The sequence below is a fragment of the Micrasema longulum genome, unplaced genomic scaffold (assembly GCF_059751315.1).
Source record: "Micrasema longulum isolate JH-2025_06_02 unplaced genomic scaffold, ASM5975131v1 h1tg001090l, whole genome shotgun sequence".
Lineage (NCBI taxonomy): Eukaryota > Metazoa > Arthropoda > Insecta > Trichoptera > Brachycentridae > Micrasema > Micrasema longulum.
This window is the reverse complement of record NW_028278278.1, coordinates 120,275-148,089: the sequence shown is the minus strand read 5'-3', so window position 1 is coordinate 148,089 and position 27,815 is coordinate 120,275. Positions and strand designations below refer to the sequence as shown.

The window sequence follows — 27,815 nt, the reverse complement described above, 5'->3', positions numbered from 1 at the left end:
TGCACATCACCACGCACACTCATTTGTGACGCACAATTGTACTACAAATGTGTAATGTTCAGCACTGCCTGGCGAGTGTTTTTTTTCTGTGTGAAGTTAGCTTCAGTGTGCGGTTTACACATTATGATACCGAGCGACCACCCAGAGGGTGTTGTAGTAACTAAAATCATGTTGTATGAAGTTAGCTTCAGGGTGTTGTTAACTAGGAATGTGCCAAAACTAAGTGAGGGTTATTACTAGAGCCCTTACAGGGCACTGCAGATTGAACAAACACCTTGCTAAAATGAACCTTTCCGAAACTTCTAGATGTAGGTTCTGCAGAGCAGATAAGGAAACACCTATACACATTCTATGTGAATGGGATGCTTTACATCATAAAAGGAGCCTCATCTTAGGGGAACCACTGGTTAAACCTGAGAATGTTAAAGAGCTCGCCCCCTACGTAATAGCCAGATACTTTACAGATCTGGGCTTGGAGGGGGAAATTTAGCAAAATGTAAACTCTCACCTTCCACACAGTAACCAGGCTCTTTAGAGACCTGAGCTTAGAGGGCGAGCACTATTCACGGGGACCCTCACAATAGATCTTCACAGGTCGCAATGACGTCAATTAAATTGACAAGAAATTATAAAAGGATAAACACATAATGAGGGTGAGTAAATGAAGAACAAATTAGTATAACAAATATTTTAATGAGAAAAAATTACATTCCGAGGATACTAAATATATCTTAAGTTATTAAGGTTCTGGAAATATATGTAGCTGTAGTTATTTACTATCTGAAAGAAAATGAACTTTAATATGAAGTTCAAGCAGGTTTTTAAAAAAAAATATTACAGTAACTAAATTGAAAAATACTATTATTTTGTTTTGTCAATTACTCGTTTATAAAAATATATCTAGGGTAATCACTCCAATAAATGTTTATTATTTTATGAATAGGGAAGTATTTTATTTTATGAAGGTAGAGATCCATAGCTAGCTAGTGTTCTTGATCCTCTTACTCCAGAATTATCCAAAAACCGAGTCACCCACACTTCGAACCCTCATCAAAAAGCCGAAGTTCTTCTACACGTCACAAATCTCTCAAATTGTCAGTGCAAGAAACACGAGCGTATTTTACAAAACCATTAATTCGTATCACTTCACAAACTTGTTAAAATTCCTTAACCTATAAAATCACGAATGGTGTTCACATAATTTTCGTGGCTGACGGGTTGACGTTTTGTATTAATGTTATGTTATCTCCTTTCATCATGATTCTTCCAAGTGGTTTGCGTACTTTCGACTTCACATGAAATTCTTCGGCTTCATCCAAAACAAGGTTCATGTATTCGTCGAATCCAACGATGTGCCCCTCAATTCGCAGATTTACGTTCTCGTAAAGCCAAACTTGCACTCGTGAACGATTCTGAAGAAAGCGGAAAATAAGGTTGATGGGCTGAACCATCACCTTTTGTACTTTCGGCGGACCTTTGTACGACATTTTGATATATTTTTCAAAAATTTAAGACTCGAACGTTTCCAAACGACCGGCGAACAAAAACGAAAAATGGCGGCTGTAAAATGACAAACATATTGTTGTACCACAAACAATATAGAAAAAAATAACTTTGTGTAAATCTATGATTTAGTGTTCCTACAGTTTACAAAAATCGGCGCAAATTTACACACGCTAAAAGTGTGACGCATAAAAATAACGTACTTCGAATTTTGAAGAAAATTTTCGCATTTATTTTATGAAATTTCTTCCTAAGTCAAGATCTATAAATTACATAATTTGATATTTCCGTACAAATTGATTGATTTTTCTACAGGGATAGAAAACCGCTTTTACCAGGGAATACTATATGGAATCATATGGGGTGCCTATAAAACTACTCAAAATTATCAAAGCCCTTCACTGAAGTAGCGAATGCCGAATCAGAGTCAACGATGTTGTCACAGATTGATTTAAGGTCACCACCGGAATAATCCTCATGGACTTTATCTTAAAGAAATCAATTCCACTAGATCGAGGAATATCAGTCTCCTCCTCCCATTAACTTTGCGACCTAGAGTATACCGATGATGCGGTTATAATTATTGATGATTCAGTCGAGGGTCTTCAGGCCATTGTGGATAGCCTAAATAGGTACTCCGCATTAGGGTGCTCCAAAAGAACTGGAAGTGCGACTAGGAATAGCAGACGCCACATTCAAAAGTATGAAAGCAATTTGGAGATTGGATATTTACTTAGTGAAAACCAAATGCCGCCTATATAACGCCTGCATAATACCTATTCTCCTCTATTGATGTGAATCGCCGCACCTCACTAGGGCCCAAAACAGCAAAATTGTGAGTTTCGAGAATAGATATCTCAGAAGAATCCTAGGTGTGCGGTGGTTTGACTTTGTAAGAAATAAACTAATAAGAGAACGGATGCAACAAACTCCGGTGACAACTGTCATCAAGCGGAGGCGATACGGTTGGCTTAGGCAAGTACTGCGGATGTTTTATGTGAGCCTTAACCATGCTTGCCTACTTTATAAGGCATCAGGTTCTCGATGTCCTAGAAGTCCACTGCTGAATGTTCGTCGGCAGTTCATGTCAGAATTATGGGATGCGAACCAAACTTGGGAGGATGCACAGAAGCTGGCAGCCAACAGAGATGCCTGGAGGATCTTTAAGGACACCATATGCTCCAAGTAGGGAACAGACATGGAATGATGATAATAAAGTATTTACAAGTCGTTAGGTGTTTAACTTTCTGTTTGAAACACAGATAGGATTCATTCACAGCAAATGGAAAATCGCAGATGAACTCAAGTTCTTCTTTGAGTAAAAAGTAGTAATATTATGAGCTCTTCCACTCAAAACTGAGCAGTCATTGCTTACTTGCAATTCAACTTTTTTTTTAATGGGAAAAGGTATCTATTCATGTATTAAGTATAAGGATAATCAATCAAAGCATCGCCATCGGACACGAACATGACGCGTTAAACCTATTTCAAAGCAATGTTACAGACATGGAATGATGATAATAAAGTATTTACAAGTCGTTAGGTGTTTAACTTTCTGTTTGAAACACAGATAGGCTTCATTCATGCATTGTTGACAACATTTTGATCTTTAATAATATTTGTTACAAGGTTTGGATATCAAAAAGATCACATAAGTATTTTACTAAGGGACAGACAATATAAATAATATAATTACAACTGCTTTGCAAAACAATTCATTTTTAGAAAAGATTTTAACCGAAATTGAAATTAAATCCTATTATTTTTTTATTTCTTATTATTTAAAAGGTAAGGAAAGAACATGCGGAAGAACACAATAAAGTAACAGAGTGTGAAATACACTTTTTGGCAGATAACTTAGCACAATACCTTGATTTTATGATAGGTAAGTTTACATGTAATTTAGAACTATGACAAAATATTTTAAGGAACATACATAAATATTACATTATAGTTCCCGAACTGAAGAAATTACTATTTTAACAATATTTTTTTTTATTGTATTATTTTACTTGTAACAAAATAAAAATAAAAATGGTGGTATTTGAGGCTTCAACTAACTACATATTGAAATATCTAGAGAGAAAAGAACACTTGTGACATTAAGATCAAATATAACAAAATCAAATTAAATAAATGTAACCTTGGAACAAATATTATAAAAGATTAAATTGTAAACATTTTACCAGTCCTGAAGATGCCTTCTTAGGCGAAAGTGCATGTTGGTCAAATTAAATAAAAGTGAAATTAAACCAAGAAGTGTACTGATAATTTTATTCATATTTTTTTATTTTCTTAACTATGGTGTTTTATCAAGATATATCAACAAAAAAATCAATATAATTCTAGTTATATGTCGAGCGGTTTCGAAGTTACTTCCTCATCATCAGGACTTAAATTAACTTAGAGTTACCTAACAAAATGTTTTTGATATGAAAAATAGGGAAATAGTTTTTTTTATTTTTTATTTTTTTATTTATTAATAAAACATATAAGACATGAATATCATGATATTATATTCCCAGGAGTTGTACGAGAAAACTCATTTGGGACGGTACATAAAAAAAATAGTACATTTCTTGTAACAATACATAGTATACATTTAAACAATAAAAATTTTAACAATTTCATGTTAACAAGTTCATGTTAAAATACCTGAAGGCCTTTCTTGGGTATCCATGGCTGCTGCTAAGAATGTGCAAGCACTTGCAACTGATAGAGTAGATGTCACATGATCTTCACATGCAGATCGTAATTCCTCGACACCTAGATCTGCTGCAAGGGTCATCATTTCAAAAACTCCCGAGTCTTGCAAAAGTAGCTGTAATGTAAACATTATTTAATCTAGTTATTCAGAACAAACATTCAAATGATGGCAATAACGAGAGTTGTAAAACATAAAAACTAAAAACATGTGTTCTAAAGTGCTATGGAAAGCAGGTTTTCTGGAACGGCATTCATGGTGCCTATGAGATATATGCCTATGAGATATATGCCTATGAGATATATACCTATGAGATATATGCCTACATCACTGGATACATATATAAAATTACAAAACAGTAATAAAGAATGCACTTGCACATTCTTCGAGGGGTTGAAAAATATACTAAGCATTGGGTCAACGTATTTGTAAAATACTGTGTAATTTGTTTTTGTAATACAGTGTTACAATGCGTTAGAAACAAGTTAGGTTTTTTGCCTTTTTCATAAACATGCATGTATATTTGGAAAAAAAACAGTATTATGTTAGTACATAATTCATATTTTCATATAAATTAGTAATAGCTTAAAATAGTTGGCATACCTGTCTTGTGAAAGTGAGATAAATATTTTATTTTTTTATGAAAATATGAGTTATTTTAACTAACCTCAATGAAGTTCTACCAAGAATTATAATTGAATGATATAACTTATGTGGGTTTAAATAATTATAAAAACTTTTATACATTTGTGGTGATTCATTATTTAATTAAAATTAAAGTAAAATCACTTTTAACAACTTATTGCTACCTTAATAAATCGATTTGATAAAGGAGTATTTGTGTAGCTACAAAACCCGTCAGTAATAAAATAAAATAAACAACAATTGGTTAAAAACAAAATGTTTTCATTTAAATTAATTATAAAAAATATTTAATAGCTCTATTAGACGAATCTAAAATGGTCTATTCTTTTCTTATTAATTTGTACCGATACTAATTTATATACTCTCTCTTGATTTTGTGGATGAATGGATTAATCAAATAATGTAAGCATGGATTAATCAAATACATACATACTAAATGTCTATAATTTTTATAGTAAATAGTGACGCTACTTGTCGATAGATGGCGTGAGCAATAAGTATTTTTTTTATCAAAGGCGCAAACCTTCCCAGTGTAGACATAAAGTATGAATTGTTTAAATGTGTCCGGGAGAGTGTGCTGTAGTCGTATTGGTGTCGGTGTTCCTGGGGCAGTCGGCGACACCGTGCAACCGGGAATGCGACAAATTTCACCACGCTTCGTATTCTGGAAACTCTTGCATCTGAAACAAATAAGAAGTTAACCAAAGAATAAAAGATTTCTACTCCAGAATTTAATGATTTTTAGCAGAGTATACGTATGGCCCCTTTGCAAATGGTACCAAACAAATTACTAGTTGACCGCGCTACAATGCGATAGGTCCCAGGTTCAAATCCCAGCAGGATCCGTTTTAATTATAAAAAATTGAAAAATAATAATGAATTATTTTATACGAAATTTTATTTTTAATAACGACTAAAAAACTATTTTGACTGTAGAAAAATATATTTGACAAAAACACTGTTTCTGACCACTTACTGTATATTTATTTACCGACCGGTTTCGAAGCTACACAAGCTTTCTCGAGGTTTACTTTCGTAATTAATATTATCCTAATTTATATTTTTAACAATGCTAATACTAGTAGTATATTTATTATGGATAACTTATATAGCGCCATTTTTGTAATAAAATACCTCAAGGGCGCTTTACATGGTGATTCTATTGTTAAGTTAATTTAATTGAAGCTTTTAAATTTGTAATTTAATTAAAATAATTTATTTTGTTGTCACGTGCTACGGATTTATTCAAATGATTTAGAGAACAAGTGGGTTTTAAGTTTTTTCCGAAACATCACTTCACTTTCACAGCCTCGCACCTCTGATGGGAGAGCATTCCATGCCATAGGGCCTGCGATCGCAAATGCGCGTTCACTAAATTTAGTGCGCTGTTTGCGTAGAGGTATAATAACTTTTCCTCTCGCCGTAGATGTAGCTGATCTAAGCGTGAGACGCCTGTCAGCTAGTTCATCTGGAATGCATAGTTCCCTTAGATATTCCGGAGCCGAGTTGTGCAGTGACTTATACATAAGCCAACAGAGTTTGTATTCGACCCTCTGTGGAAAACGTAGCCAGTGTAGTTCCCGAAGTAGTGGAGTGATATGACTGAACTTAGAGATTCCGAAAATAAGTCTCGCTGCGGCATTCAATACAGATTGTAGGCGAGTCATTTTGTTCATTGGTAAACCTGCATAGATACCATTACAATAATCGACTCTAGACACTACAAACGCATTTAATAATTGACGGGCGGCATCAACCGGCAAATTTTTGCGTATGCATTTAATTTGTCTTAGCTGGTAGAAGCATGAACTTATCGTTCTACTAATTTGAGTATAGGAAGTAGTAAGTCACGTCTTTGTATCATGTAGTATTTTGTGTTTGTGGTACAGCGTGGGGGATGAGGGGGGTTAAAAATCGATCTTTTGTGTTTCTAAAATTAAACATAAGGTGGACTGTGGACTATAGGAAATAACGTTTAATTGTTTTTTTGTTATAATTTCTAGCTTTTTTAATGTCTAAGCTTTTTAAGTTGTCTAATCGTCTAAACAATATTTTGAGTTTGTCCAAATTTTTGTAGACAAGGACTGAAAAATTTGGATAAACTCAAAATATTGTTGACCTGGCCCATGAAGAAATATAAAAATTGAAAAATAAGAATTTCAGGCGTTGCCTAGTATGTAGGTGATATAATTCTATCAGACGAATCTCACCCGCATAAATAAAGGTTTCAGCTCTTTAAATTCACAAACATCAACAGATGAAAGAATTAATTAAGTAATATAGATGTTCAAATATGGGCAGAATGGTGAATGTTACACAGTGTGTTAAGTGGCCACAACCAGCCAATGACAGGTCATAAGTCCTGTAGATGCCTAGACTTCTATATCACCTTCTCTTAAATGTTCTTCATCTCTGTTGTAATATATTAATCGTCTAAATATTGTTTTATTTAATACTTCGCAGAATACATTATAATGGTATTAGCATTGTAGAATTTTTTCTTGCCGAGGAATGCATTTTACAAGTTTATACTCAAATAGGTATAGTAAATCAATAATGTTTTAAGTATGTCCAAATGTGTGTAGACAGGCTAGTAAGTGAAATAATGCAGTTAGATAAATCTCACCCACATCAATAAAGGTTTCACCTTTTTTGCTTCACAAAAGTCAGCAGACGGAAGAGTTTATGAAATGTGTATGTTGAAACATAGATAGACTTTTATAATTGCTTTTCAAAAATGTTCCCCTTCCGCTGAGATAATATTATTCGTCTTTGTTCAGATACCGATATGTTGAGGTGAAATCCTAGAAGGGTTGAAATCCAATGTATATATTTATATACAAAGGTATATATAAAGATTTTAACAAACTTAAAACATTGTTAAATATTTCGCGTTTATTTGGATAGATATATTTTTTTTTAGTATTTTTCGCATTAATTCGCAAAATCGCGTCTTGTACATTAATTAAATTTATTTTAATAAAACGCATTAGTTTCTTATTCACATTCATAAGAAAACGTTTTTTTCCTACTTTATGTAAGCATCGAAAATTGATAGCACTGATATTTTTTTTTGTGAATAGATGGTACTGAATGATGTAAAGAAGCGGTGTTTATTTTCTTTACAAAAATGTATTTCGAAGCGATGTAGTGTTTGCTTTGTCGTACAGAAATCGCCGACAAGCACCTTGCGAGTGACTTTGTCAATTCCATCTTCGAGAACATACTGCCCTTTGCGAGCGGCTGAAGAAAGCACTTCACGTTTCCTGAAAATGTTCCCGGTGCTATGAAAGCATATTTACAGGAAATCGAAAACGACTTCCAACGCTTATTTTCCGGGAGACTGTTTACCCTCCGCACAAAAACACTTCGAGCGATGGAAACTTTCGGTAAATACTATTTCTATTCCATTAGTCGGACGTCTGAGCAAATAAAGTGATTTCTTGTGACAATGACAAGCGACTATTATCCCTAACCGATGAGAATACTAACCACAGTTTCGAGAGGGTGTTTATCGGATTGTTACAGAATTACTATAGTATTTAAATAGTAAGATGAGACGAAACGATAGCCAGAACATAAAACTTACACAGTGTATCAACTAATAATTACAATGACTTGAAAGTAAATGACAAAGCTTATAACTTATGGCCCCTCATAAGCCGTCTATATTTTCTTTCCAGAAATAAATACATTTGTTTCTTTAAATAAATCTTGATTTTAACATTCGTTTATGGTTATATCGAAAATTAACATGTTTTGATAGGTACACGCAACTATTAAAATAGAAAAAACTTATGTAGGTAATGAAGAACGAAAACTGTTGTTGATTGTTCAATAGGTAGGTACCAGTATAAAAAGTTGCGAAGCGCATTATGCAAAGCACGTCATGACGCAAAACCTAACAAATTAGCAGCTTAAAAAGAAATATGAAAAAGTATTACCCTTCTGCATGTGTAATTTTTAAAAACTCACAAGTGAAAAATTCCAAAGCAGAATATCAGGAATCAGATACTTTGTGGATCGTAATTCTACATGTCATTGCGACAAATATAAAAGAATTATAAAAATTATGCAGGTTATCAACCATTTTTACGTAAAAAAGCAAACATTTATATAAAATCCTAAATAACGAAATTGATTCTGCTGAACTATTATCAGTAATAAAATTTGGAATACCCAGGTTTAATAGTAGACTATATCATATTTTTTCAACATCTCTTCAACAATCGAATCTGGGTAAAAATGAATACACTTATCGAGTATGCTCGTCATATGATAAAAAAATTTGCGCGATAGATCTTTTTAACGAAAAAAAATACTGTTTTGAAAAATATATCAAAATTGCGATAGAGCAAAATTTTTGGTTACTATTTTTTTATAATTTTACTTATTAGTGTTCATTATTTTATTATTAATTACATATATGTACGCGAAAGTATGTGCATTAGTGTATGCATATATGTTCATGTGTGTATGTATGTGTAGATATATATATATATGCATGTTCGTGTGTGTATATGTATGTATATGCATATATGAATATGTGTATTTGTATGTGTACGTATGTATGTGTTTATATATATACATACATACATATATATATATGTATATATATATGTATGTATGTATGTATGTATATATATGGATGTGTGTGTGTGTATGTATATGTATGTATGTTGTATGTGTACATTTATTTACATTTTTATTTCTTTTTTCATTATTTTATACCGACTTACTATTTCTTTTTCTTTGCTTCCTTCCCTATTTTCCCATCCCACTTCCTTTCACCCCTAGCAAACTGTACGTTTTGTTTTTTCATATTTTTGTTCCTATATGAAACCCATAATTGGTCTTGTTATTTATTGTTATTCTTTGTGTATTGTTTATTACTATGACTGTGTTGGTGTTTAAAAAAAATAAATAATAAAAACAAAGATAAATAAGTACAGTTATAAATAAAATAGTTTTTAAAAGGTGCACTCATAATAATATAACTGTTGGTCGCTACAAGTTCAGTACTTATGTTGAAAGTGTGTATTTTAGTTTAAATGCGTATTGTTATGCGTTTTTATTTACTAATAAAGACCAAATACTTACAAGCTATATAGATAAAAAAAAAACAAGCAATAACATGGTTACAAAGACAAATACGATAGTCGTAATGTGCAATAAAATGAGCTTAGGTATTTGTAAATACATATTTAACATTTTGTAAAATTATGTAAATAAATTTATCATCGAGATCGAAAAAATATTCTTAATTTATCAAATCAATTATATTATATAATTATATCAAATTAATACAACAGTTTTATATTTATATGAGAAAACATGCGAAATGTGATCGAACAACGTGAACGGATATGCAAACCATATAATCGAACATAAACTAACGTCATAAAAATATATTAACAAGTTTATTAGAATAATGTATTACTTATTGTTTCGGCATTTAATTTGTAGAATAACATTTTAAATATATTATAAATAAAATACTTTGTATTTTTAGGACATAAATGAGTTTAATATTAATTAGAACACAGCATATTACGGGTATTCAGAATGACAATAACAATATTTGTAGCTGCTCGTCAAACTACGAGTATTATTAACAATTCAATTCCATAAATTAAAAAAATACTTACTGTTTATTTTTATTACCTTATACTTGTTTTTTATTTTTTACTATTTTATCAAATTGCATTGTAGTATTGGCAAATACGCATTTCATAGATACATATTTTTATTTCTTATTTTTTCGTGATAATATATGCTTGCTTGTGTATTAATTTAACTTAAAAATGTCTTTCTTGCTTACCGTAACACTCAATTTATTGTTTGCTTTACAGAATTTATTTCATAAGCTTATATCTTTGCATTTTTTGTTTATATGCTTACTGTTTTTTCTTGCATACCTTTGTTATTGTTTTTTTATTTTTTTGCTTTGTAAAACTTTTTATTATATCCTTTTTAACTAATTTCACATATTTTTTCTGTATATTCTGTGTTTATTATTGAGTATGTTAGCATGTATTTCATTTTTGTTTTTTGTAAATGCCTTTTGGGCGTTTATGAACAAAATAAAATAATTTATTTTTAAAAAAATAACCCACCATAAGGTGAAGCTTGTGTTCTGACTAATATTATTATTAAACTCGTGTGTGACCTATAAATACAAAGTAAATTATAATATAGTTCACGTGCACGTAGGTTAAGGTGGTAAAAAACCACAAATAGTACTTAAAGTTTCATATAGTTATGATTTTTTTTTAAATAAATAAATCTGAAATAATTTAAAAACGCACAAACGAAAACTGAGACGATAAGCATAGTAATTAGCAAAATAACATAATAATGAGAAACAAGCTATTTTACCAAACAAACCTTTATAAATTTCAAAATTCTGTGGGTGGCAGAAAATTAATCATGGTAGTTACATTTATCGATAAATAGCCGTTTCTGGATGCACAAACAGCCAGTGTGGAGCAAATAAGTAAAGAGTCTCGCTATTTTATGGACTTGCCACGTCATAACATTTCCGGGACATGATTTGTCTTTATCGCCCAGATTCAGAGCAAACGGATGCAGAAGCCATTAACCCCCTCTGATGCTTACTTAACCACTGCCTGGCCTCCTTGGGCTGAGAAACAAAGAGGAAATGTGCCCCCTGTTAAAATTCGCAATAAAATTATCATACTTTCAGATTAAACTGCGCTAGGCCATCAATTACAAAGGACCACAAAGAGATTTACCGATGCTGTCGATTGTCAATACAAGATTTAGGGAATATTTTACTAACGGTAATTGAACGTAGTTATGCAGAAAGCAGCTAGCCATAGAAAAGTAAAATTGAGATAAAAGCACCTTAATGAAACGAATGAATAATCAAATCTACACAACAGTTGGAATGTTTTTTAATTTTACAGATGATAAACAATGAATACATTCGTTTTTTTTTTACAAACTAGAATCTAATAATGTATTTGAACAGTTTTAATGACTTTTAAAGTACCGTCAGATTTTTTTAGTGCTGGGGGTGTTTTTTGCAAATTGAGAAATGCTGTTTTGTGATCGACATTATTTTCAGAAGGTGGGTTTTAAGGTTTATTTTTTTTAAATGTCTTAAAGCGATCTGGCTGTTTTTAGCAAAACATAGAATTGGCCTTACTCCACCCGATAAAACCAATTTCTCATTTTTTCAAAATTGTGGACTGGCTGCTTTTTTCATAACTACGTTCAATTAATCTTACTCCTTCAGGGAATTGATGGTGGATAGTCAGAGAGGTTGATGCAAGTGGATGAATGGAGATCAATAATAATTGCGAACATTAGTGACGGAACTTAAATTGTATTATTATAAAATATGTATTTTATGTCTAAACATTAAAAAAATGTGATGTATTTTAAACCTGGTTTGTAAAAATCGTCCATTGAATTTTGAACTTCTTAAATGCCATTTTTACAGAATATAATTTTATGTGAAATTTCATTCCTTTCTGTATAATATTAAATGGCAAATATGCAATACTTTTTTAGTTATTATCCTAAACGCAAGAATATAGAAAATTATTATTGTACATATACTCGTATGTATTATAATAATCTTTAACTATTGTCATTTAAGCATCAGGTATACAAACTAAATAGAAATAATACCTATGCAACACAGTATATTGATTATATATCAGGACAGCGCGGTATGATCGATAATTGTGAGATTATGATGAGCATTGGTTTGTATGTTCCTGATAATTACCTAAGACAGCGTCAGCATAGATTGTTTCATATTCCGATATACAGGACCAACCTGCCTATGGTTATGCCTGTTGGAAGGGCTACCGCTATGCTGAACAACATCGCTCTGGATATTGATCTGTTCCGTGTATCCGAAGGGGTTTTCCGGAGCAGGATTCTCCTACTACTTTGACACGAGTCTCTTTCATGTATTTTTTCTTTTTTATAATATGTAAGTATTGAATATATGTTTGTAATGTATATGTTATATTTCAATTAATAAATTGAATTGAAATTGAATAAAGAAAAAATATATATATCAGCTTAAAGAAAACGTAAAAACATTAATATACTTTTTTCGTTATGGGAAATATTAATTATATGTTGATATATTACAATAGAGATAGGGTATATTAATTTAGACGGGATTATGAAGGTCTAGGCATTTACAGGGCTTATGACCCTATCATTGTCTGATTTAAGTCTGATCCGTGTCTACAAAAATGTTGACAAACTAAAAATATTGTAAATTATATTTTATGCTGAAAATATTAATTAGATGGGAATTATTAGGTACTACAGTTTGTGAATTTCAATATTGTGACGAAACAATGACGTTCGTCATTATAATATTGAAAAGAGATCGAAATAAATGAATACTTATAAAATCTCACTTGAGGCCGGCGTAATGCAATTTTCATATTTTTTGCATGTTTTTCTCCGCCCCGCGTGGCGTGTGTCGGATTCTCACGAACAAATTCCGACCCACGAACCGACAAGCTTTCTGGGAAAACGATCGGTTAGTTAGTTACGATTGGGGTTGGTATTCGTTATCGGAAAATGTTTAGCAACTCTAAATTCAGTTACACAAACTCTGCCACAATAATATGATTATTAAATCAACAAGACAGAAAAATATTTCGAAAAACTAGACAAAAATACGAACGAACGCCTTATTTCTCTTCGACAATTTTTTACCTGGTACATTATATGAACGCTCAACTCAAATGAATATGTACCAGATAAAACATATTAAAAAATGTTGAATTGTTTTATTAGCCTTTGTTTATGTAGTAAATATTTGTAGGTGTCACAAGGTTGCAAAAATATAAAACGTTACAACAAAAATGTATGAAGAACGGTTTGTTTAATTTACGTGCATAAAGATAAGAGGGTTATTAATATTATTTTCAAATGTTCTTTTATATTTAAGTAATAAAATATGCACGTTTGCGAATTAAGCTACAAAATATGTCAAATTAATATTTGAAGCACAAACTGTGAGGTTTTCCACGTTAAATAATAATATAACTAAATATTTTCTTTGTGTAAAATATCTAAATAAATTTATTTAGTGATTTTACATGAAGAAATATTTAGTTACAGTAGGGCCTCGCTAATCCGGACCCTCGCTTATTCTGTGATCGCGGTATTCGTGCAAGCACAATGTGCGAAGACGGTGAGCAAGATGACGATCAAGTCATCGCTTTCAAAAAAGTTTCACCTTCAAAAGCGGTGGGAGCACTTATTACCTCTCCGAATACTGTGCTAAAAACACAACTGCACATGGGACTAATTATGCCTAGCTAAAATCGACGAAACCGAGGTCTCGCATTCCCGTTTTCCGCATCCCAAATCTGAACCGATTTAGTTTTTTTTAAATGAAAGTATCAGAAAGATATCAACCGTGGCGGCGCGTTTCGGTGTTTACAAAAACAGTAAGCATTTTTGTATACTTTATGTCCGAAGACGACAGACAAGCTAGGCGCTTTTGAGGGGAGACAATTTATAAACAAAAAAAAACAAACGATAGGGACAGGTCAATGGTGGATATACGAGTATAATATGGTGTGTAAAAGAAATGTTTCGATCATACTTTTTATATCTTAATTTAATTAATGTTTTGAATACTTGTTTATATACCAATCCATAAGGGTTTATTTTGTAACCTGTCGATTTGTTTATATCAAATGAATAAAAGAAAATTTTAAAAAAACATCGCTCTAGTGCCATAATAATCCAGGGAGAAAATACGGGAATACGTTTATATGAAGAAAAGTTTGAAAGCGCAGTCTTGAAAAAAGAAAGAAAAAAATTATATATACTCCTTCCTTAATATATTATATTATGTGAACTGTAAATGAATTCGATCTTTTTTGGTGAAACTGAACGTAATAGCGTAATGAGAAAATAAAATTGGTTGCATGAAAGAAGTAAGATAAAATAACTAATTTTGACAAGAACGCAACAATTATTTAATTTTAGACGTTTTTTAACTTTTTGTGGTGCATCTAGCCCTTAGTAACAATCAGTGGCAAAATTGACGCGTCATACGGCGTACAGCGCAATACAAGTACAGGGCAGACAAGCAAATCCTTTTCTCACCCTTCGCCACACTTCAGCCTCATTTTCCCAAAGGCGGGAAATTGCGTCGTCGCCTGTCAATTCCTTTGTCACAGATGCCGAAACAAGCTGCACCAAAGCTGACAGCCAACATCGGACTCGACAAAATGGCGGACAAAGGATTTCTCGCAATTACTTCGCGGACTGGACAAATGAGGACGAGTGCGGCTGACATATCCTCAAAATAATTGCCGGGAGGAAGCTTCTGAAAGGTAGATATATATTGTAGGTACATTAAGCGAACCAATAGTACGACGTAGCGCGAAGGATACAACAATGGAACCAAGTAGAATTCGTCCAACCGTCTAGCGTTGTCACTCGTACATATAATACAATATGATAACAAGTGAGATATTTTTAGGATGTTAGGCACTAGCCACATAATAGGTTTTTTAATGCGAATGTCTAATAACTTCAAAAACATTAAAACATTTATATTGCCATATAACACATATGTGAGAAGTCAATTAGAATATGCTTCAATTATATGGAATCCCCAATATAAAATATGTATAAAAAACCTAGAAAGGATACAGAAGAGATTCATTAATTTAATAAAATATAAATTTCACTGTACACCAAATTCATTTCAAACTCTGGAGTATAGAAGAGTGATTGCAGATCAATTAATCCTGTTTAAACTGGTAAACAATATCGTAGACTGCCCTTTACTTATAAGTTCTTTAGAATACCTTGTACCCAACAGAACAAGACTTCATACTACATTTAATTTGCCAGTACCTAGGACTAACTCAAGGAAAAACTACTTTTTCTTTAGAGCGTGTCATTATTACAATACTGTTCTCTCCGGTCACGCAGACATTTTTCATCTCTCTTATATGAAATATAGAAAATTCCTCATAAACAGTACACCCGTTTAGTTTTACGGTGTCAGTAATGATGTATGTATTCGTATGTTCATTATTATATGTTTGTACCTATTACGTTATTTATATATAACTTTTTTATTTTCTTATTCTTTAAATTTAAATCTTGTTTCTATTAACTTTATTTTTATAACTGTAAATAAGTATATGTATTTTTATTTTATTTTCAAGTTTCTAAGTGCCTAAAAATTGTGAATTGCTGTTGTTTTGATACCGATAATGTACTTAATCGATATCTTACACCACTGTGGAAATTTTTTATTGACTGTTTTCACAATTTTCGTTCATATGTATTCTTATTTTTTTATACAATATATGTAAAAACTGTTGTTTTTTTCCCAAATAAAATTAAATAAATAACAAAATACAATAAACGACGTATTTTTTATTGTTTCACCGTACAGTTTAACAATCAAATTCGTGTAAAAATATTTATCAAAATCCATAGTCATAATCTGTGTTATCCAAAAGTGAAAACACAGTACAATTTTAATAAAATCATTCAAACGTGAACGTATGACGGCAAAAAGCCGTAGAGGATACATATTATTACAATACATAGACCTGCATTAAATTTCTAAAGAGATTTTCCATATCTGTCTGCATAATAAAGATGAATCTAAATTGAAATATAATTTTATTAATATTATTATTAAATATGAATTCGTAAACATAAAAACGTCGATTTAAATACATTAAGTACCTACTAAAATAATATAAATATAAAGTTTTAGTCCCAACACTTATGCATGAAAGTGAAACATAAGGGCCCATTACACGTATAGATCGGACCGCGCATCTGGAACGACGCGACGTTCCAAACGCGTGTAGAACCGAGCGGCAAAAACGGCAAATTTGGGAGAAAAAATACAGACGTCGATATGGACATTTGCCAATGTTAAATGAGCTGCGCGAAAATAACCCGGAAGATTAAGGAAATTATTTACGGATAAACAGTGAAAATTATGAGTGTTTACTTGCTATGGTGTCTTCAAAAATTACCAAGAAGGATACAACTATAAGAAAATGCTTATCAACGGAAGAACGTCTTGCAGCCACATTAAAATTTCTAGCGACCGGTCGTTTTTTTGAAGATTTAAAATTTAGTGGCGGCATTTTTTTACAAAACTCCACACGCCCATCGTACGCCGCATTGCATAAATTTCGATTGCAATAATCTTTACTCTTTATTTTCCAAAGACAGGGGTGAGTTCTATACACCTGTATAAACTCTGCAATAGCTGAAATACTCCAAGCTGGCACATTCACTGAAAAAAATATGGGCGCGCAACGTCATCTCGCTTTGGGGTTGCAGATCGGACTGCGGGCTGGGATGCGCCGTCGCTTTTACGCGTATAGAGTATAGATACATATGTGTACAGATCGGACTGCGCATCAAAACCGCGCAATTCCAGCCTAACAAATCGGACTGCGAGCGAAAGAATGGTAAAACATATATGTATATATATATATATATATATATATGGCAAGGATGAATGGTAACTAGAACGAAGACGACCAAGAAAGACGTGGCATGATCAAATAAACCAAAGTCTGATTATGTCAAAAGCAGACACAACCCATGTATGATAAGATGTAAAAGCTAGGAATGTATGTCAGGATAGACGTTTGTGAGTGTCTTTCCTCTTTGCCTACCCCTACGGTGAAATGGCCTGATGGTAGTAGCGGTAGTAGTAGAAGTACTTCTGTTACTGTTCTATTGTAACAATGGGCTTGCACCCCAATGCATAAATCTGTTATTTAAACAAGATAAGCAGACATTTACTAATTAGTAGAATTTTGATTTTTTTTTTCTATGACTTTATTGCCTTTGAGGACTTTATATGACATTCTCCAGGTTAAAAAATCCCCGTGTTCTTTTTTTGACAGCAGTGCTATTGAAATTTTAAAATATGTTGCGCAAAATAGCCACCTAAAGTTATAATCGTTACTTGGACAAAGGACTTCGTGCTATTTTATCCGCAATTCTAGTGCAGACATGATTGGAAAATTCTTACTTTGTTGGCGTGCCTCAGAATAAACTGACGGGGAAGAAAATGGGAAAATAATTGCTTGTCAGCATTTTACTTGACAAGCGAAAATGGGCCTAGCACCTTAAAAAGAGTAACGCTAATGTTGTTAATTGCTTTTGTATGGAGTTTTTGTGTGCACATAAACTAGTTAATATTTTGATCTAAATTTGTTGCAACAGAGAAGGAAAACATTTTTGGCAAGGGAATATGGAAGTTTAACCAGCCAATGATAGCCCATAAGCCCTGTAAATGCCTAGACTTCCATATTTCCTTTTTAAAAATATTTTCACTCTGTGTTGCAATAAATTCAGATCTAAATAACTCCCTTGGGAGGAAATCCAGCCTGTCTACAAACATTTGAACATACTCTAAACATCATTTCCTTTCCGCACCTAATGGTTCATAGTGCACTGCATAGGTACACCAATCGCAGTGTATCTTGGTCATTTTTGTTACATGAAGGTTACTCGAGACATTGTAATTAATATTTGCTGGGATAAAACCGAGGAAATTCACAGTTCAGATAAATAATTCACAATAATATTATAGAAGAGACTGGCCCTTTTGGTGGAAATGTTTTTTAATGTTCAACTTATTGCTATAATTACGACTTATTATTTATATTTTTTTGTTTGGATTTTATTTTTTCTGCTGAATAATATTCAGTATAAAAATAATCGTTTATGTTTTACATATAATAGAAAAAATGTGCTTTAGAACGTGCACAGAAAAAACCTCAAAATTCTACTGCAAAGAAGCAGTGTAGGTATATATTTTGAAACTCCAAAGTAGGTACTGATAAAATTGAAAAAATAAGAGTAGGTACTTATTTATTTATTTTTATTTATTTAATTTTACAATACGCCCAAGGGGCATTTACAAAAAATATACAGTTAAGTACAAACATAGTGCGTAAAAATTTAAAAGATAAACAATACATTTAGAAACAATAAGAAGCATACTGCCATGCAAAATAAAAAGTGAAACTTTACATAGTAAAAAGAAAAAATAATTTTATATGGATATAATAAAAGTAATTGAATTAAAAAGCAAATTGTAAGTAACTTGTAAAGAATTCAAACAAAAAAATAAATACATTTTCATATATTTATAAGTGTAAAAATAAATATACAGGTAACTACAAACAAAGAAAGTAATAATTTTATAAATACACAACACATTAAAAGAAATAAAAAAAGATTTTATATAGGCGAAAGTACTTATGGTTATGGTCTGGTAGTAGTGTTGCGGTCGTTGCGGATACCCCAAAATCTTATTTATTATTGATTATCTTTTCTAATATGATTATTTATAACTCACCAAAAATAGAAAAATTAAAATATTTAAGTGAATCATAAGAACGCAAATTTCTTTAAAAATATTCCAGAGTTTTGTGATTACATTTGTCTTTCATTCTAACAAAAAGAACGGAGAATGATAAATCGAATCAAAGAACAGTACAGAATTCCGACAAAGCAACTAAAAACATTATGAATATTGCATTTATTTTCGTCAAAGCGATCACAATCTGTGTCGGGGAAAACCTACACAACAGAATATGCCATTAGACTTTGCACTTTCTGTACAAAAAACGAAATTCGCGGAAGCCTTTTTTAATGCATTATACAGATTACTTTTCAATGTGTTTTATTAATTTCGTTATCATGAAAGTATGGTGAATGGAAAATGGGGCGATTTATTGGTATTTAGTGGATTAACAGTATTTGTTTTTTATATTATAAAAAAAATACCGGCAGTTCAGTCACAATAACCACACTCGTCGGTAATTATTTACCGACGAGATAAAAACTTCTTATGGATTAAGTGTTAGTTGAAGACTTTTAATCGACGCGTCGATTGGCGATTTGTGATTGAGCACTAGCACTTGCTCTACCTCATCTTATTTTTTTATAATTAGTGCTTAGGTGAAATTGTATTATTTAAGATACTCCTTTAGGCGAAAGCACTTCATGGTCAATAAACATAAATAAACTTAACAACAGTAAATAGATGCGAATACAATTGATTTTTTATTAAGAAACATGTCGAAATATTATCGGTAGGTTTCCTTATCAAAGAGTAATGTTTTATAAAGCTGTCCTTACATATTTTTTAATGCATATATAGTAAAATACTTGGAGCATATCTAAACATCTGTTTCCACTTTTCCTCACAATAATAGAGGAGATTTAACTTTTAAAAAGAAAATCATATAGTATATTATACATCTTTTCATATTTATAATATATTTTCACAAATTAAAAGGTTTGGGTTGGTAGTAAAAAATACCCGCCCTTATATTTATTTATTTGATTTATTATATATACGGCCCAAGTCTAAAACAACAGCTATATAAGAGAACATACGTACAAGAAACTGAACAAAAAGAACATAAAACTATGTGGCAAAGATAAAAAAGAGCAATAAAATAATGGTCTAAAATATATTCATAAACACGATTAAATTTGTGCGGCGGCGAATTGACTTATCTAGACATTCTGAACATTGCGACATAAAAACAAAAGTTGGTGTTGGAAGATTTGATAAATAGCCGATTTTGACTTCGGGTGACACGGTTTGGAACATGAAAAGAAATTGATCGCAACAGAGGTGGGACATCACTTGTGCATGAAATATTTTGAAAATGTGTATAAAGCCCAGCTCAGTTCTGCGTTTCTCCAATGAAGACGAATTAAGAGATTGGTATATTTCGAAATAGGAATAATTACCCCTTTGCGATCCGAGCAACCATGACACTTTTCTTAGAAAACGGTGTTGGATAGACTCGATATGCTCAATATGAGTCCTATAGAATGGAGACCAAATTGAAGAAGCATATTGTAAATGGGGTCGAACTAGTGAGCAGAAAAGAGTTTTGATGGTATCAAAACTTTTTATATACGAATACAAATTAAATTTATATAAAAAATATATAAGTACAATAAAATAAACATCTAACAAAATTATAAATCCCAACCGGAATGAAAAATAAACGAATTACCTTTATAATGATAACCCAAAATATGTCCTAAATCTATATAGGTAAGTATAATAAGACCGTCATTCATATTTTTGATAATTTACGTTTTTGATAAATTTATAAAGAAGACTCTGTTTATAATGTATGTACCTTTAGATGAATTTGGCGTTTTAGCTGATCAGCTTATTAGCAAGGCTGGAAAAAAAAACAAAACAAAATTCTCAGCGACAGCGTCACGGAAAATGAGCGATATTCTTCTCTGGGACATCACAAGTTTTAGCCAATCAATCTTCATTATTGGTGATAGCAGCAGTCGCGCAGCCAATGACAAGGAGGACGCAATTAGTCAACGTCAGCTTCCATCTGGCCGGTACCACTGCCGTGCTGGTGGCGGTGTGTGCCAGCCCTAGAAGGGGTTGATAGGAGATCCACCATCTCCCCGCAACCGGCTATAGATAAAATTGGAAGAGTCAAGAGGACGCAGGGCTGTCGAAAAATCTAGATAGCATAACTCTGAACTTATAGCACATGTGCATTTATCAAATTACCCAAGTGGCTTTTTTTTTTTTTTCTTTGATTTGAATACTTTTTTTTTATTTTTTTTTTATTCATAAATTTCATAAAAAGTACATGTTTTTGTAAAATTCTAAGCATATCTACTTTTACACATCTAGTAAATGTTATCACTGTAACTCTCCAAAAAAAGAGACTAACTCTTGTGCTTGGAGAGTGACTTACACTGTTTTAGTTATTTATTTATAAGAGTTTATGTAATTTTAAATACGAGTACATGAAAAGAAAAATAAAAACATAGGATATATAAAGAAAAAACGTAAAACAATAATACATTCATACCAATTAAAATTAATGTAGTTTTTACCCTAGTTCGAAAAATTTCTTTAGATTAACTTTAAATTTATTTATTGATATTTTATTTTTAATAGTTTTTAGTTCATTAGGAAGATTTTATAATTTTTTACACCTTTGAAGACAAAGCTATTTTGACCATAACTTGTATGGAATTTAGGATTTTTAATATTATGTTGGTATCTGAGTGACTTATTCATTTCAAATTCTTTTATTTTTTCTTTTTTATAAATTTGTATAATAGAATTTATTTTATAAAGAGTGTCTACTGTATGAACCTTAAATATTTTACATGGACTTTCCGTATTGAATGCTGAGGGTTTCTTTAAAATTACTTTAATAATTAATCTTTGTACTATTTTAAGAGGGTTTAATATATTGGCATATGCACCACCCCACTTATACCATACACACTTACAGTGTCGTGATAATTCGTAGTTTACAATGGAGTCCTGGTTCCGACCTTAATCTACGGAGTGAAGTATAGAGTTGGAAAAACAAGGAAGAAAGTGGGATAAGTGCTGTCGGAATGCCATCTCAGAGGCGAATGGGTAGAACTATGACAAGTCTCAATGTCGAGATCCGCGCTCGATAATGCTTTTCTAAACCTTGCGAGTATACAAGGATAAGACGAGAGTTTTTGACAAAACCAAAGTATCATTTACATGTGGACAATACAATATACGTGACAATATTGTCTTGTCCCAGCTCCGTGAACAGCCTCGAACGCGCAAGACAGAACGCTGGGAGAATACGAAAATTCGGCCGCAGTTCACACGTGAGCGCTGCAAAAATAAATACACGAGTTCGAGAAAAATATTGTTTTATTTTTCACCAAGACGTATTGGAATTGTTCAAGGACGAATCAAATTATAAAAAATATTCTTCTCTGCCACCATTTTCGGCAGAAATTTTTTGCGGGAGAACACGTTCACGTTAAGCAATTCGCTATTGTCACAAGGTACTGTCCGTGCATGTTCAAACGAGGACAATGAGGCCGCTGGCGGCCGCGCGCGGTCGTGGAGGTAATTATTGTTCCGCAGAGATAACCTGCCCGCCTGTCTTCTTGGCAATGTCTCGAAACAATGTTTTGTCCTACAATTGCAGTTTACACGTGGACAATGGTCGAGTCCTGGAACAAAACAACGCTGTATTATCCACGTGGAAACGGCGTTTAAAAAAGAGATGCTGCATTGGTTTGGACATGGACATGCAGAGCGGCGGAATTGTCAGCGAAAGGACGGCTCAAAGGATTTACCATGCGAATGTTAATGGACGAATAAAACGAGGAATACCGAGAAATACATGACCGAATCTAACAAATATTCAAAGATGGATACATTAAAAGTCGGAATAATCGGCGAGCGTGCGTGAGAACAGGCATGGATGTAGAGAAAACGGAGCATGTATGCAAAGAAAGAACCTTGGAAAGTCCTATTATCTCAGCCAAGATGCGTGGATGTAGAGAAAGTGGGGCCTGTATGCAAAGACAGAGCCTTGGAAAGTTCTATCATCCCAGCCTACCCAAACTGAAATACGACGTGATAATTTGGGTAATTTGATTATTTGTACAATGGAGTACGTTTGTGTTAGCACAAAAGATTTATAAAAATACACGGATACTTTTCATTTCTTATTTATTTATTTACTAAAAAACAGTTAATTACACATTTTTTGAGACATAAGTCCCAACTTTATGGGACCAAAAGTCCTGAGTTGGGACGAGTAATTAGTTAACTCAGACATACGAGTATATCACCACAAATATTAAATAGGATCAGAAACATAATAATGAATTCGCCTGTATTAATTGAATAGTGTATATTATATATATGTGTATGTGTATGTGTATGTATATTTATATGTGAATACCATTATAATATTATAAATTATTATTGTGTATTAAAATGTAATTGCCTAGCTTGGAACGGGGTATGTACCCTTGTTAGCTGGGCAAGTACAAGTTTTTAACCAAAAATGTATGAATAAATTTATCTATATACGCACTCTACTAAAGAAAACATGCAATCGTTTCTTTCAGTATTATCCGTACCCTATTATAATTTGAATAGCAATGAATTAACGTTGAATACGTCTATTATAGTAGGGCCAATTTAATAGGTCACATATGACACTTCATCAAAATTCAACAACATAACCTTGTAAGGGCGGTAGTAAAATATTATTTATTTTTTCGAATTTAGAACTGCACAATTGCTTATTTTTTTTCAATTACGATTACATTTTTATTGTAATAATGACAAAAGAAGGTAATTTTATGATTTACTTTCACTAATAAACCATTCTAAACATATTAAACTTTTTCTGTTCTAAACGTCGTTACAATGTTGCATCAGTGAACCCTTTTTCTTTTTGAACACTAGGGATGTTACCCAGAAAAATCGAATGTTGATAGTTTTGTTAAATTATGTACATATCTTATGTTGTTCCTTAAATTTAAGATAGAAAATAATAATGGGACAGGGATTCGACTTATGATTTTGAAAATAAAATTACAGTACCTATAAGTACTTTTTCATAGCAACTGATTTCAATTGACATATATTATGTTTGAAGTCCGAATCGATTCATTCACTTTAATCGATGTTTTTAAGCAGGTTACCTCACTATGAAGCTAAAACCGACAAATGTCAAATGTGACCTATTAAATTGGCCCTACTATAGTTTTCAAAAATAAAGTCTAAAGCACAAAAAGATTTACAAAAATACACGGATATTATTCATTATGTCTCTATAGGTATTCTACGAAAAACAACATTCAAATGTTTCTTCCAGTATTCTCCGCACCCTTAAATCAGAGTTTACCTATTTAGTGTGTCAGATGGGTGGGGGTGGGAGGTGGGAAGTGTAGAAGCCGCATGTTTACCAAGAGGAAGTAAAACGCTGACAGCATCTGATGGATGACCAGAAGCGTCAGCAGCCGGGAGAAATGTTCTGGAAACATCGCTATTAACTTCTTTATCAGTCGTCTCCGGAACGCGATCTTCCGTTGTGCCTCGTCCCCAAAATGGTACGCCTACATTGATATTAGGACGATTCTCAAGTTGAGTATTACATAAATATATAAATATACACATAAAACATAAAATATGCAAGTACAGTTTTTTTAATATTTTATTTCATAAAAAAATATGGTAGGTACTATAAATATAAGCAGTTCTCACCATATATTCAAATATGTCAATAATGCTATAATAAACATTATTCACATAGAATTAAGAATAGTTCAGAAGGAGCGCAGAATCATATCTGAATACATCGGACTGTGTCCAATAATTCCCCCACTATGCCTCACTTTCGCCGCGCACATTCGTGATGCCGTCGCGTAATGTTGCACGATGGAAAAAAGTATAATTATAACACAAATGTGGGGTAAAAAAAAGCAATTTCTTAATTTCTCTAAAATTGTATTGTGCACGCGGAAATATTGATTGACACAATAGAGTAGATAAGTAAAGGGTCATTTAAAAGGAGTAATTAAATTAATGAACTTTAAACTTAAAATATAAAACAATTTTAATTTTACATAAAACTGATGTTTTTATATCATGTTAAATAATATTTGATGTTTTAAAGATAATGTCGGTCAAATGTCCACGATAGAGTTGTTTAATCCGAGATCCAATTTTCATTAGTTCTCTCATTAGAAGATCAAAGTAGGGTAAAAAAATTACTACCATGGCAACACTAAGGAAATGTTCATTTTGTTTCTTCGACAATCTGACAGATGGAAAAATAATTATTTTTTTAAGTAATGCATTTGTTATATACACATTCATTTGCTAATTAATTACACATGAAATGTAATTGCATCCTGTTTCTTTAAGATCCTAGCAGTATTTCTACACTTAAATAGGACACAACACGGCATAGTTGAATTCAAATCAGGAGTTGCGTACTGAGCGACGTCTACAAAGAAACTAATGGGTCAAATCGTAAACCTACTTATTTATGAGTAGTTTAGTCGCCTTCTGTTTGATGTGCGTATGCGGTGCGGTTTCTGGACTATTCCTAATTCTATGATTATTTATATCAATATTGTTATAAGCACTGGCTTAGTGATTTTTACTGTCAAATTTTTAACAAAAAAAAACGATTCTGAACAAGTTTGAGACATCCTCCGTTGGGCACTGCTGCAATGGTTCTCACCTGTTCAAAATCCATGCCCGGGACTCTGCCATTTGCGAATGTCAGCTAGATGAGGAAGATTTAAACCTTATTTTTTTGGATGCCCCATAAATGATTGTTATCCTGATTTCCTATCCGACCTGTCTGACATTAATATCCCATTCCCTATTCATATTCTAACTCTCCTGTCCCCACCCAATAAACGTGTATTTAAAATCCTATGTAAATATCTAGTTATAAATGGTGTAAAGCTGTAAATATGTAATATTATTATATGTATATATTATATTAAATACTAACATACTAACTTGTATATATTATATTACTTACACATGTGTAAATATGTTAAAAAAAATTAAAAAATAAAAACAAAACAAAATTACTCTACACTGGCCAGAACACCCGAGTAGAGATGTGAAAAGGCCATGAAAAAACGAAGAACAAAGAAAACGTTTTTTTTTACTATTTAAGCATAGTTTGTCAACTATTGCTATAGGCATAATCCCCCAGTCTACACACGTGCGTTTCCAGAAATTCTCCAGCAGCCAGTGGACCACATGGTGACGGTATCTACCTACTGTCTACAAAAGATTCTCTTCGGACATCTATCTCCCTTTGTTAACCATGGAGTTGATACAGTGCTTTATTTATTTAGTTTTTTATTGCTTACTCCTTGGCATGAACACTTGACAAACTTACTACTATGCTCTATTTTTTGTAAATTTATTGATATCATTCTAACTTTGCTAGAATTCCACTCGTCCATGCGCTTTGTAGCTGCACGATGATTGGTTATGTAGCTTTCATATATCAACTTTAAAATACCTTAATTTTGTAAATGGGGTCTAGAATTCCAATCGTCTATGCGCTTAGTAGCTGCAAGACGTGTTGTAATCTTACTCCTTTTTACTATTCATATTATTTCAATTTTTTTTAGTATCATTAATACACTAAATTTATTTGTCAATTTTTAAAATGTGTAAATGGGGGCTAAATTTCTAACTGTCTATGCGCTCTGTAGCTGCAAGACGTCCTGTAATCTAGCTCTTATCTGTTATAATTTTTGATTGATCTTAATTGAAAACGAGGAACTAGAATCCCAACCGTCCATGCGCTCTATAGCTGCAAGACGTACTGGGATATTTATTCATTGTACAGCGCCCTTGAGGTGATTTTCACAAAAATGGCGCTATATGAATTATCCAACTATATATATATATATATAGACGTACAACCTAGATACAGAAAAAAACTGTTTTTACTCGCTTATCATTGAAAAAAATGTATTTAAAATTTATTTAATACGCTAGAACCAAACATGTTTTTTCCTTTATATAACCAAATTGAGCATAATCATTGAGTATCAAGAGAAAACAATAACGTCACACTCTATTTTCCCAACTTGTCTGAAACACTGTTTTAAGAAACTTAGCATAAAATAATACATTTTCTCTTGATACTAGAGATGGGACTGAGAACGTTTCGTCTGTCGTACTATCGCCCTCACGCTACGTGGAAACGTAACACCATCGGTGTAATTAAAACATTACTTTTGATTAAGTACGCAATTAACCTAAAAGTTAAAGCAAAACTTTGTAGTAGAATTATTTGTTATCTGATTACTTAATTGCTTTTTACAAGGATGTTTCACTTCGGAAAATAAATACGGTATATTAAATGTTATTTAGTAAATATTAACGATTTCTTCATGGTAACAGTTTCGCCAAAATAAATTCTTTACTGAATTTATTCAAAAATGCAGCCAGTTAAATTGGCATACTTAATAATTCTTAAGTTACTCTTAAAATATTAGTTAAAAAATATTAAGTACGTAACAGAAATTACGTAGGTACAAAAACAGTATACATATATATATATTTTTTTTGAATTGTGTATACCATTAAAAA

At 32.1% G+C, this 27,815-nt stretch overlaps 2 protein-coding genes across 3 annotated transcripts in view; both read right to left on the bottom strand.

Annotated features, from left to right (window-relative positions):
* Positions 1 to 27,815, bottom strand: part of LOC148277070 (uncharacterized) — a 52,421-nt gene that overhangs the window by 10,112 nt on the left and 14,494 nt on the right. The window contains exons 1-3 of one of the 2 annotated variants that reach the window (XM_088233378.1): positions 14,975 to 15,006; positions 5,376 to 5,532; positions 4,159 to 4,324 (exon numbers count right to left, since the gene is read on the bottom strand). In XM_088233378.1, coding sequence (XP_088089504.1) covers positions 4,159 to 4,324; positions 5,376 to 5,532; positions 14,975 to 14,997 — 346 coding nt within the window. In that variant the 5' untranslated portion in view covers positions 14,998 to 15,006. Of the gene's footprint in view, positions 1 to 4,158; positions 4,325 to 5,375; positions 5,533 to 14,974; positions 15,007 to 27,815 lie in introns of those variants that run through there. The other variant, XM_088233376.1, reaches the window with a different exon arrangement.
* SmE (Small ribonucleoprotein particle protein SmE) lies at positions 674 to 1,564 on the bottom strand. The gene has a single exon (XM_088233375.1). The coding sequence runs from the start codon at positions 1,485 to 1,487 to the stop codon at positions 1,194 to 1,196; it is 294 nt and encodes a 97-aa protein (XP_088089501.1). The 5' UTR covers positions 1,488 to 1,564; the 3' UTR covers positions 674 to 1,193.

What these genes read in the sequence shown, in the direction of transcription:
- SmE (XM_088233375.1), bottom strand. Translation starts at nt 1,487, where the DNA reads ATGTCGTACAAAGGTCCGCCGAAAGTACAAAAGGTGATGGTTCAGCCC.